The sequence below is a fragment of the Anthonomus grandis genome, chromosome 7 (genome assembly GCF_022605725.1).
Source record: "Anthonomus grandis grandis chromosome 7, icAntGran1.3, whole genome shotgun sequence".
Taxonomy (NCBI): Eukaryota; Metazoa; Arthropoda; class Insecta; order Coleoptera; family Curculionidae; genus Anthonomus; species Anthonomus grandis.
The window spans coordinates 1,912,298-1,924,961 of NC_065552.1; the positions used below are offsets into that span (position 1 = coordinate 1,912,298).

General features: G+C 32.9%; 1 protein-coding gene across 1 annotated transcript; it reads left to right on the forward strand.

The window, feature by feature from the left end:
* The first annotated feature begins 462 nt into the window (after positions 1 to 462).
* Positions 463 to 12,127, forward strand: LOC126738688 (uncharacterized). The gene is made up of 2 exons (XM_050444129.1): positions 463 to 609; positions 11,153 to 12,127. The coding sequence occupies exon 2, from the start codon at positions 11,157 to 11,159 to the stop codon at positions 11,463 to 11,465; it is 309 nt and encodes a 102-aa protein (XP_050300086.1). The 5' UTR covers positions 463 to 609; positions 11,153 to 11,156; the 3' UTR covers positions 11,466 to 12,127.
* The last annotated feature ends 537 nt before the right edge of the window (positions 12,128 to 12,664 follow it).

The window sequence follows — 12,664 nt, forward strand, 5'->3', positions numbered from 1 at the left end:
ATCCAAAAAGGCCTTTATATATAGGGTGTTCCACTTTATAAATAAGTAAAATTTTCTTAATTATTATAGTTTCTCCATAATAGATCGGTAATAAGATAGGGTGACCCACCCTTTATATAACAGAAAATATTCTGTGAAAAACAGACTCCACGTATCCGTTGCTGCAAGTCCGTTAAACAACAAAAAAAGAACAATACACCATTGTTAATTTAATAACGTTTTTTTCTCGTCTCTCTCACTCTTACTCACGCACAGATTCCTGAAGAACAAGCGACTGTGTCACTAATGCCTCAAAAACGAGATATTTTTATTATATTTTTCATACGTATCCCACGAGGAGGGTACGTGGTACAAAAAAAACAACAACAACAGCATTTCACGAAAACCCATCAGACCGAAAAACGGAACTGCCGTATAATTAATCTAAAAGAGAATAGACGGAAATCAGGGGGGGAAAAGCGGATCGCTCGGGCAACGATTTTATTGTTTTATATGTGTTTCTTATTGTAAAATCAGTTGGCGTTTTACTATTGTGGAAAAATGTAGTGGTGATTTTCAACGTTTTTTTCCTCCTCCCTACAAGAAAACATCCCGTCACCATGGCCCCCGGTAAGTGCAATCAATAAAAAAAACACAACGATAAAATAGATATTCAAAGTGACTATAATAAAAATGGCAACTTATAGGTACTTAATTAGGTAACTACTATTGATAACTTATCGGGAGTGGTGGTTTCGTTGTTATCGTATAGTCGCTTGCATTTATTAGCCATTATAATAGTGCGATAACGATAGTTTGTTTTGCAATATTGTCTTGTGCGGACCATAACATTTGTACAATAATAATTAATTGGCCCGTTTTTTTTTTAGGTTAAGTGCCTTTAAGACTTTAGGTAAGCTAATATGATACATTCACTTAAGTCGTTTTTATTTGGCACTAATTGATTAATAATTATTTATTTTTATATTGCGTTGAATAACTAACTGAAAATGAGTCAAATGAATCGATGGTCGATATAAAAACAATTTTGTAAATAATTTAAGAGAATAAATTGTGGCGCCCAACAAAGTGGGTCTGCTTTAGTACATATTTTCAAATAGTACAAAATTCTATTAATATTTTGTACTGTTTTCCTTTGTTCTATATTAAAAGTGTACTCTAAGAAAGACCTCAAAAGTAAAAACCATAATAGATCATTAATAACTGATAGAAATTATTCTGCGTAAACATACTTTGTTCTTGAATTGTTATCAGTTGAGTACGGATTCATTACGGACATTTCGCAAGAAATTTTTGTAAATACTAGTGTATCTCACCCCTATAAAATATAAATTTAATTAATATATCACCTAACCAATAAGACTTTTATAATAATTAACTTACGACACTTATTCTTCTTCGTCTGATCATTAAGTACTTCAGATTCATCCTCAAATTCAGACTCTATTTTCGTTTTTTTTTATCGACTAAATTTGGAGAACGTTTCGGTTTTTTCATACTCATCATCAATGTTGTCTGAATTACTCGTATATTCTGGTTTTTCACAAAACCTTTGTTGCTTCATAATCATGTAAAAATTCCATTAATTGTTCCAATCTAACCTCTTTTTCAATTACAGCTAAAGAGGTTGAAGTGTTTCTTTCCCTTATGAATAAAGAGACATTTTTTTAGGTATTTATTGATGCAATTGTAATAATAAAGTTTTATTGCTACGTTATAATCAGACGCTTTGATTGATGATTAATTATGATTGGTGAATGGATGAGCAATAGCTCTGGATATTTTAAAGGTAGTCAGTAGGATCTGGCATTGTTATGATAACGATAGTTTGTTTTGCAACATTTGTACAATATTTAATTGGCCCGTTCAGGGATGTCTGATATCTGGGATCATGCTAAATCGATCCGGACCGCCCTGCCCTATGGAAAAAAAACCAAAAGAAAAAAAAACACACTGGCAGGAGCCACGCGCCATGCGATCTCCTACGCTATATACGCGGATCAATAAAGACGCACAAACTCGACGCACAGTGGGACGACCATATAGGTAAACGGGACTAAAATTATAAGATCATAATTTTAATAAATTAAAAACTACGCATCCTAACTTTATACTCGTTTTTTAATACAGAAAAATCGTCCAAGATATATAGGGTGTCAATGTGAAAACTTTCAATGCAAATATCTCCGAAACTAAGAAAGTTAGAAAAGCGTCATTTGGTACAAACGTTATACAGGTAGGAGGAACTACAACCACCACGTTTTGTAATAAACAAAAGTATTATCTATTTTCAATTCTTTCATTTATTATTCTCATTCTCATTTCTTACATTTTGAAACACTCTTGGAATAGATGCCCATTGTGTAATAATCCGTTGCAGAAGATCATCGAGTGCAAGTGACACCAAAAAAAAGAAGTCAAGGGGTGACAATTAAATCTGGTGATCTTGCCGCCCTTCTTCTCCCAATTTACTGATCTGGAAACGTATCCAGATCAGTGGATTTTTCAAACTCATATTAATATATGTTGATGGATCAAAGACATGCAGAAATGTATGCAGTAGTGCAGGCATTAGAGTATATATTACAACATAAAAACTCAATAGGTATGTACATGATTTTTGCAGACTCTATATCATCCCTTATGTGGCAATAATTAATCAGCAGAATATATATAAAAATATCTTGGTTTTTGAGATTTGTCGTACCATTAACAAACCAAACAATTATAATCTAACCATTCTTCAAGACGATGGCATTGAAATCAGATTTGTTTGGACTAAAGGAGATTGTGGTTATGAACAAGTAGATAAAAACTCCAAAAATGCAGTTATTTGTGATAACATAGTAACTGGTTGACCATTTTATGATACATATCCAGTTATGAAAATAATTATGCCTAATCTTTGGAATATTTCTTATCGTAATTACCTAAGCCAAAATCTAAATAAATACCCTTGTACTTTTCCTGAACTCAATTATAAACCATCTATTCATTTTTAGAACAACGAAACACGTTTGATTTTAATGGTAGAGTGGTTGATTTGAAACACTGGTATTTTGATTGTGACTAGAATGCAAATGCTTCTGAGTTATCATTGTGTCAGTTAGTCAAACATTATTTATTACCGATCAATGTAGAATCCCTAATCTCTATGATAAACCAAAATAGTCACATTTTTAGAATACTTATTGTTGTAGAATAATTCACTTTTGTTAAAATCTGTAAAAGAAAGTTATAGGGTATTACATTCTCTTGTTATATTTTTTTCCTGGTCGATTGTCCTTAGTTTGTCAAATAATTAAGTCGCCTAGATAGCGTGAACTAGATATTGGTTTTAATCCACTTCCGAAGATGCAAATATCGTTAGCGAAATACGTGTCGAGAGTAAAAATAAATGAGTTTTTGTTAGTGGTAAAACAGTCTTGTAATTTGCGGATTGTATATGAAAAACCACAGTTTTTTCAATATTTAAATTTCCATTTATTTACGATAAAAAATGGAACAACTAGCGATACGCTATAAAAATTGACCAACATGTGGGGGTGAGAGCAATAAAATTATGAGAGAAAGGGGATAATAAAAATGAACATACCATAGGCTGTTGATTCCTTTCTTCGATATACTTGAGCTGCCCGTCACTCCCGCTACCGGCCGGTATTTTCGATAATCGGCAAGGTTTTTCGGGATTAGTTACTTAATTTGAGTACTAGTGAAGTTATACTCAAAATGACGTATTACTTGAGGAGAGAAGAACTTTGGTTTCAGATCCATAGTTACTATTAATGACTGGAGGAGTGTCCATATGTAAGAGTGTGTGATGTTTTTTAGAGCAAATTTGACACACTGCACGAGAACTGCAGTGCCAGGACGTGTGTTTGGTACCTAAACAATTAGTGCACCATCTCTTTTCTTTTATAAGAGAAAATCTCTCACCTGGATTTTTTGCACTAAAAATTGGGCAATTATATATGAGATGATCTTCAAGACATAACTGACAGGACACTTTCTTATTTACTACACTGTTCCTCTGATTTTGTTGTGAGTTAACGACAAAACTAGAAGTAGGTTTTGCTTTGTACTGACAGTGATAATTTGGTTTTTTATCATTGAGTTTAAAATGCGACTTTGATTTCTCATACTCCGACCTTTTAACAGAGCTATTAGAGTAAAAAATAGTGTCTAATGCTGAACATTTTTTATTTAAAAAACTGACAAGTATTTGAAAGTTGTTATGTAAGTTTACATCCATTAACATATTAAATAAAATAAAATCCCAGAACTTAATTAGCCTTGCTTTCGAGAAATAAAATAGGGGTTTTTTCACGTTTTATTCGAAAACCTTAAGGTTATGTAAGAAAAGTATAAATACAAAAACTACTTATTTTTTTATCACCTATAATTTTCTTAAAGAGCATTTTTTTCTCAGGCAATTATTTTTTGTAAAAAAAACGTTTTTCATAAAACCTTATCCTTGCCAACCATTGGCCGCCAAGAATTTTTTTTTAAATCATTGTTTTCCAAAATAATACGCATGAATAACAGCTGATTTTGTCGTTAATATCCAATTAAATAACAGAGTTTGTTTATTTATATCTAATATAATAATATATACAGGGTGTTTCCTAACTACGGTACGAAACTATACAGGGTGAATCGTTAGGTCGTTTTATGAAAAAAAGTTCCTATGAAAGTATGTCGGAAGTTGCTTTGTTCTTGATGAAGGTTCAAAAAAATTACGGTATTTTAAAAATACTATAACTATCCTTAAACCGATTTGGTTGAAATTTGGTGCAGTTATTTGAAGTTATAAGACGCTTATTTAGCTGTAACTAGATTGAAATTATTAGGTCCAGTGGCATGTCAGTGGGCACCACATGCTTATTATTGAGAGAAAAACAAGGCCAATAATTAATTGTTTTGCAGCTTTTTATTTATTTTTGTATTTAAGCAACTAAAAATACAACTTTTTCGTATCTTATATTATCTTCATATCTGGCTTTGTTTTCAAAAAAAAAAATTTTAAGTTTCTTTAACTCATTCTAAAAATTATCCATGGACGACAACATGAAATAAAAACCAATTAATTCGATAAACAATTTCGACCTTAAAGTAAATGAGCAAAATGCCCACCTTCTGATAAAATACACGACTTGTCATTGAGTGTCTGACACGCTCAAAAATACCTGGAGTATCCCTTATGATATTGCTATTGACAATTATCCGATTCCTCAAGTCATTCACATCTAGAACAGGAGTTTTATAAACAAGAACCTTCAGATGGCCCCATAAATAGTAATCCCGAGGATTCATATCAGGACTGCGAGCCGGCCAATTTTGAGGTCCTGCACGTGCAATCCAGCAATTAGGGTAGATGACGTCGAGATGCTGACGAGAAAGAATACAGAAATGAGCTGGAGCCCCGTCGTGCATAAACCACATGTTGACTCTTACTTGTAGGGGTACTTCTTCTAATAAAGTGGGTAAATGGTGTTGCAAGAAATCCGTGTAGGATTCACCTGTTAATCTTGCCGGTAAAAATAATGGGCCAATTAGGCAGTCACCAATAATTCCTATCCAAACGTTCAGCGAAAATTGTTGCTGAAAATGAGTTTCTCTAATAACGTAGGAATTTTCGTCGGCCCAAAAATGATCATTGTGGAAGTTCATAATAGCATCTCGTGAAAAATTTGCCTCGTCCGTAAATAAAATATTTGGTAGGAAATTATTATTGTGTGCCATCGTATGAATCAACCACCTGCAAAACATTAATTTTGGATGAAAATCCCGAGGCAGTAGAGCTTGTACACGCTGTATGTGATATGGTTTTTGAACTGACTTCAAGCTGCAGTGCAATCTTCCTGATACTATTGGAAGGATCTTCTTCTATCGCATCAAGTATAGCTTCTTCCAGTTCAGGCGTTGTTATAATTTCTGGTCTTCCACCACCCATATTTTTATTAAAACTCCCAGTTTCACATAATCTTGCTTGTAGTTTTCTAAATGTCTTTGCACATGGAATTACTCTGTTAGGATATCTGTCCTGCTAAATTCTTCGTGCTTTTTCCGCATTTTCATTTGCTAATCCATAAATAAAGTGCATGTCGGTCATTTCATGGTTAGTAAAAGTATTCATGATGGAGTAATGAAACACTGCTAATTGACAGCTGAATTTTACTTATGGCAATTCTATCACTGTCAGCTGGTCTTCAAAGCAGGTACTTGAATGGATTTGCCAATTATTTGTTATAAGAAGCAATATATTTGTTTTTTTGTTGTATTTCAAAAATTTGATAATAAAGAGAGAGAAAAGAAAAGAATGCTCGTCAACAGGTCAGTTTCAATAATCAAGAGTGAGATGGAGAACGTCAAGAGAATTAGACACGAGAATCAAATTTTTACAGTCGACCAGATAAGTTCTGCCCGTAACAAATTATTTTTCATATTTAAGAATTAAATCTGATTTTAAACTTCCAAAATAAAGTTAAGCAAAAACTATATCTATATATTTATATAAAATAATGTTGTCTTACTCAAAACAGGCAAACTACTCAACAAAAACAATTTAAATTAAAAAAAATATTAAAATAATTTAAAATAAAAATAATTTTTTTTTATTGTTTTTAACTTTTTTGATATTTTTTAAACCTAACATCATTTGTTTGTTTATATAATTTTAATGTGTAGTAACTAACTAGTCTCCGTTCGATTTTACCAATTTGAACTTAATTTCTACCCTTGACTTGTATCATGTAGTATTTTTTCTGCTTCTTTTTTTGTTCTTTTTATCAGCGAATACATATACGTATGGGCGCGAAACACGTGTAATCCTTTAACTTTAATTTAATAAATTTGAGACCTGTGGCTTGGAGTTTGTTTTATTACTATTTCGATAAAATAATGTTGTCTCACTCAAAACAGGTAAACTACTCAACAAAAACAATTATCAAAAGCTCAAGACAGTAATTCAAAAAAACAAACTGGTAATATGAAAAGAGAGAAACATATCATATTTCCATCTACGTCATGTAACAAATCGATTGAAGATTTCTCAAAGAGACCAAGTACAACATAAACAAACGAAGAAAAACAACCAAGTCACGGTCTCACAAACATCTATTATCGAGTAGAATCGAGCACAAATTCATAACTTCAGGTCATCTTAGGGATTTGCCAAGATCAGGTCGTCCAAAAATTTCTCAAGAAACAAAATTTAACGTTCTGCTCTCCGTCGAACAAAATCTAAACAATGCAACTTCACAAATTTCAGTTGATAATAATATAGCTGGAACGTCAGTAAGACGCATCTTAAAAGTAAATGAATACCACCCTTATAAAATTAGACTAATACACGAATTAATCAAGAATGATCCTGATCGAAAAAACCAATTTTGCGAGCCAATGATGAACATTTGGAATAATAACCGTCAGTTTGTGTTACGAGTTTTGTTTTCGGATGAAGCAACTTTTTGTTTAAACGGTGTCGTAAATCGGCAAAATTATGGGTACTGGTCAGTATCAAATCCACAGTGGGCAACTGAGGGTAATACACAGTACCGTAAATCTATTAATGTTTGAGCTGGTATCGTGGAAAATAAAGTAATAGGACCATATTTTTTCGAAGAAAACGTAACAGGACAACGCTATTTGAAATTTCTTCAAGAAGATCTTATCGCTGCTTTGCCTGCCCTATACTCAGACGAACAAGACCAGACAGTGTTCCCAGGAAGATAGTAAAAAAAGAGGGCCAATAGAGTGGCCGGCCAGGTCACCAGACCTAAGTACCCGCGACTATTTTCTATGGGGGTACCTGAAAAGTAAAATTTATATTGAGAAGCCCAACAACGTAGAAGATTTGAAAAAAAGAATTAGATATGAAATTAGACGTATATGAACCGAAATAATTGATAGTGTTTTACATGAGTTTGTAAGCCGTCTTGCTTTCTGCCAAGAAATATATGAGGATCAGTTTGAACACTCGATACATTAATAAGAGTTTTCACAGTTTATAACATTTTATCCTCCATTTTATCTTAACTCGATGGTGTGTTACCATATGTAGCTATCTACAAAATGCTTTATATTTAGGAAACACAAAATAAAGTTTAATAAGCTGTATCAAATCAAATCTATAAAAAACGCATTTTAATAAAATTCATCTTTTTATTTATATACGTTTTATTTGAATAAAATTGAAAAAAAGTTCTTATAATGACCCAGATTTTCGAAAAACATAAATAATAACTAATTTAAACAGGAAAAATGCAGATAGCCATATTTGGCACATAATACTTTCTCAAAGTTGTAGTGATGCGAAAAGCTATAAACTTAAAGGACTAATTCTAAACATAATAATGAAAGATAAAAATAATTATTAATAACATTATTGTAAGAAAAAGTCTTCGCCCTCAGGGTCATTTACATCTGGAACCACCGTTTCATCCTCATCAATGGTTTCGTCACTACTTAGCAAACTTATAAAAAAGAGCCGGCAGTCATCTGGGACACTTCCAGAATTGCAAATTTCTTTTAAATGTTTCAGCTTTAATGCTGAAATTTTCCTCTTTTCTTCGTGTAAGGGTTTGAGACATTTTTCCATGGAAGCAACTGTCACTTGTCTTCCTCTGTGTGGAAGAATCATTATACTGCGAAAATCTTAATCAAAATCTGTTTTAATTTTCATTGTAAAAGGAAATGCCTTTTTATACCTAATCCACTTAATATGATGTCAATTAACCACATTCCCATCTTGATCCTTGATTCGGTTGATCATAATTAGCTTTGCCAGGGTTTTCTAGTCAACAAAAGCTATGTCTTTTTTTTGAAAAATGTCGTACTTAGGGTAATTTTTTTTACATTCCGAGCAATGGTTTCCCATTCATGCGGCAAATAAACTAGGACATTTTTGGATGCAATTTCAATTCTTGCGTGCATTGAATCGCATTCCATTTGGCTGTGTCCTGAAACCAGGAATTTTTGGTCAATGGCCTCTCTCGGTAAAACTTGTACGGCATAAATAAACATAGCGGCAACAAATTGATTTTTATTTTGGCCTCCACATGTGTCACTAAAGAGCCTTACATTTTGAATGGATGTAGAAAGACTTTTGAGGTGGTGGAATAAACAAGATGCTATTTCGCATGGGCCACGTGAACCTTAGTGAAACCTATAGTGAAATTGTATGTGGCTAACTTCGTCTTGTAAAAAAGAATGGGGTTAGTGGGATTTGTTGGCACATACAATACTTGTTGCAAATGAAAGTTGGCGGAATGTATTTCTTTAGGATTTTCCTTTGCTGCATCCTTATCCAAATTTTTTTCCTGTCTGGCTCTTTCTTTATTTTTAATGTGATCTTCATAGTTTTGCAGCAAATTTACTTTGATTCCCGTGTTAGCAGATTCATACGCTGTACATGTTGATCAAATAGTTAAAAAACTCATAGTAATAGCTAAAGTAGTAATCGTAGTAATACCCTTGAAAAAACGTGGGTCTCTCAGATATACTCTTTTACTTACAACAACCTTTTTAAAAATTACTGTGATTTTTTAAATTATTTATCTATTTTTTTTATGTTGCAAAATAATCAAATCTACACCTCTTTTCTCTATAGTCATGATACGACCTTTTTTCGCTAAACCAAAGTATTTTTTCCATCAAAAACCACCTAATGCCGTTCAATTCGCCGTCATATAAGAGAGTTATTGGAACTCACATTTTGTCTACGACTTCAAACTAGTATACCTACATACATTTACAATCATTGTAATCATGTTATAAATATATGCGAATAATGAGCGACTTTTGGTCTGGTTTCATTATTTCCGAAGCAACACATCATATATTATTATCGTTAAATATATATTTATGAAACTGTAGAATATACGTAAATTATATACCAGTCAAGCACATTTCAAGTTGCTCTGTCGAGGACATTTTGACTTTGAAAAAATTCTTTTGATTTTTGTCCATGATTTGGTGCACCGTGACACTGTGGGTCGGGACCCTCCTGCTGCATTCTCTATGCATTTTCCCTGCTGATGACGAAAATAGATCGCGTTCCGTTTCTAATCCCGCTGCCGCTACTGCTGCCGGTTTCTGCTCCTCCTGTCGATGTGAACCTTTTCGATAATAATAAATTAAAAGCTCCGAAGTGCATTTACATACGTGCATCTGGTTTATGTGCTACGCGCTAGTCGTATCGCTCGTTTCCTGCTGTTAAAGTGCGTTTTTTCGGGTTTTATATTTTTTTTTCTTTTGAGAGAAAGAGAGTCAGGATTTGTGTAGGTGCTGGGGCACGTGCATTGATTGTGGTACGTACAATTTAAAATGTACTAAAAAATCAAAGAATTTATGGGTTTTTTTTGGAGTGTACTGGTATCTGGATCCTCTATAATGTACTAAGTACTCAATTGACTCTAAATATTGATAGATGACACCAAAATAGATCATTTAAGACAAGGCCATACATACGAGGTCATCACAAAAGTACTGAAAGTGTAATTAAATTCATACAAATTTATAAACTAGTACAATCTACGAAGGTGTACAATTACTATACGTTTTTTTCAACTAATTTTAAAAGCTTATACGAATAAACTATAAATAAGTACAATTTTTCAAGCATGTACAGATATTAAACCTAAATCTGAGAATTTTACATTTAAATCAAGAGGCACTGATGGTGTAATAAAATTAGTACAATTTACCCATGCACTTATGTAAACCACTACCATTTTTCATGAGCAAGTATAATTAGAGAGACAGATCTACAACAAAAAAAAAATTAAAATTATTTCTAAAGTTCAATAAAATAAAATTGTATATAAGTACATTTTTGAAGCGATTTTATAAACAAGTACAATTCGATGCGGGTATATCTGTGAAAGTTATAAATGTACAGTGTACAATTACTATACAAGTACAATATAGTAAAACTATACGCAAGTACAATTTTGTAACTCTTAATAAAATTCATGACCATATCTCCGGAATTAATTGTACTAAATTTTTCATCTGTCATTACTCGCACCTGTCACTTTTACGTCAAGTGATAATGATTAAATTCAAAAGTGTTTTAAAACTGGGAGAGAGGGAATGGAATCAGGTGTAAGGACGTGAGGAGTTATTGACTCAATGAATGTTTTGTTTCCAGGAAAATGTCCATCTCGCCGGAAAAACTCAACAAAGTGCGCAGACGACTCAACTTTGATTCTCCCTCCACATCAAATGACTCACCAGCACCGAATGTGCCGGAAAAGAAGGAACCTGAGTTTAATCCAGACCCACCACTGGCAACCCTGGACGCGCTGAGTCAAAAGTACAACTTCGACTTCCGTAACGAGGTTCCCTTGGAGGGCGATTGGGAGTGGGAGGTGGTGGCACCACCTCAAAGGATCCTGGATCATAAGGAGGTGGTCAAGAACCTCAAGGTGGAGGACGAGTTTAGGGACGATCGAAAAGTTTGACGTCATTATTTGATTCAAAATTTCTATTTTAATTATGATTAAGATTTTATTTGAAGACTGAATTTTATTTTTTTGCAATGCAGGGTGTCCCAATTAAGATCAAAGAATCTAAAACACCCTGTATCATGACCAAATCAGGTTGTGCTATACAGGGTTGGCATAACAATACATTCAGTGCGAGGGAAAAGGGAAATAAGACCCTGTATATTTTATGTTGTATAACACCATTGTTCCCTTCGTTACCCCCTTAATTATAACTAAAAAAAACTGCAAATAGATCCATGGACATATACAGGGTGAGCAAATTTAATTAAATTTTCCAGATGGCCTTTATATTATTATATGAATTTAACGTCATTGATGGCCAGTATACCGGGTGCCTCTGTAACCGTCGTTACATTATTACATAGTGCAATAGAATATTTATATTATGTGTTTCCTAGCTAGTCATTTATGTATTTATTTTATTTATTTATTTGAAAAGAAAATAGCGACCCTTATGTACGTATAATAAATTAGTTTTAGGGTATAAAGATTTTTTTAAAGTTTTATGTGCGCGTGCGTGCCTCATACAGCTACAAATACCAAAAATGATTGTATATATATATATAAAGTGTCTTAGTAGGCTTAAGTCGAAAATAAATTAATTGTATTTTTTTTAATTTGTTTTTTTTTTAATATATTTTTTTTCCCGGCGTTAAAAAAGTCACCAAATATGTGGATATTTGCACCCTAAAGTTGGTAATAATAACGTTTTTTTTGGCGTTCATAGTAATGGTTTGTATTGGTTCAATTTTTATGAAAATCCGTGGGAAATCAGGGGAATTATGGCCGAAATACACTTTGTCGCGGAAAATTTTTCCTTAGTTCTCTTAACTTGGAAACTATTAGATTAATGGAAAATCTATAAATAGGTTTTTTGTTTGAAATGAAAAGCCCTTTCTAATGAGGTAATTTTCATGAAAATCGGTCGGAAATTAGAGGAATTATGGCCGAATTAAGGCGTTGACAGTTACTCATTTTATGAGGCATTTAAATATATTCACAGGAATGCAAAATTCACAACGCAATAAAATTCTAAATTCTATTCCATTCTATTCCAAGTTCCAAGTTCCAAGTTCCAAGTTCCAAGTTCCAAGTTCCAAGTTCCAAGTTCCAAGTTCCAAGTTCCAAGTTCCAAGTTCCAAGTTCCAAGTTCC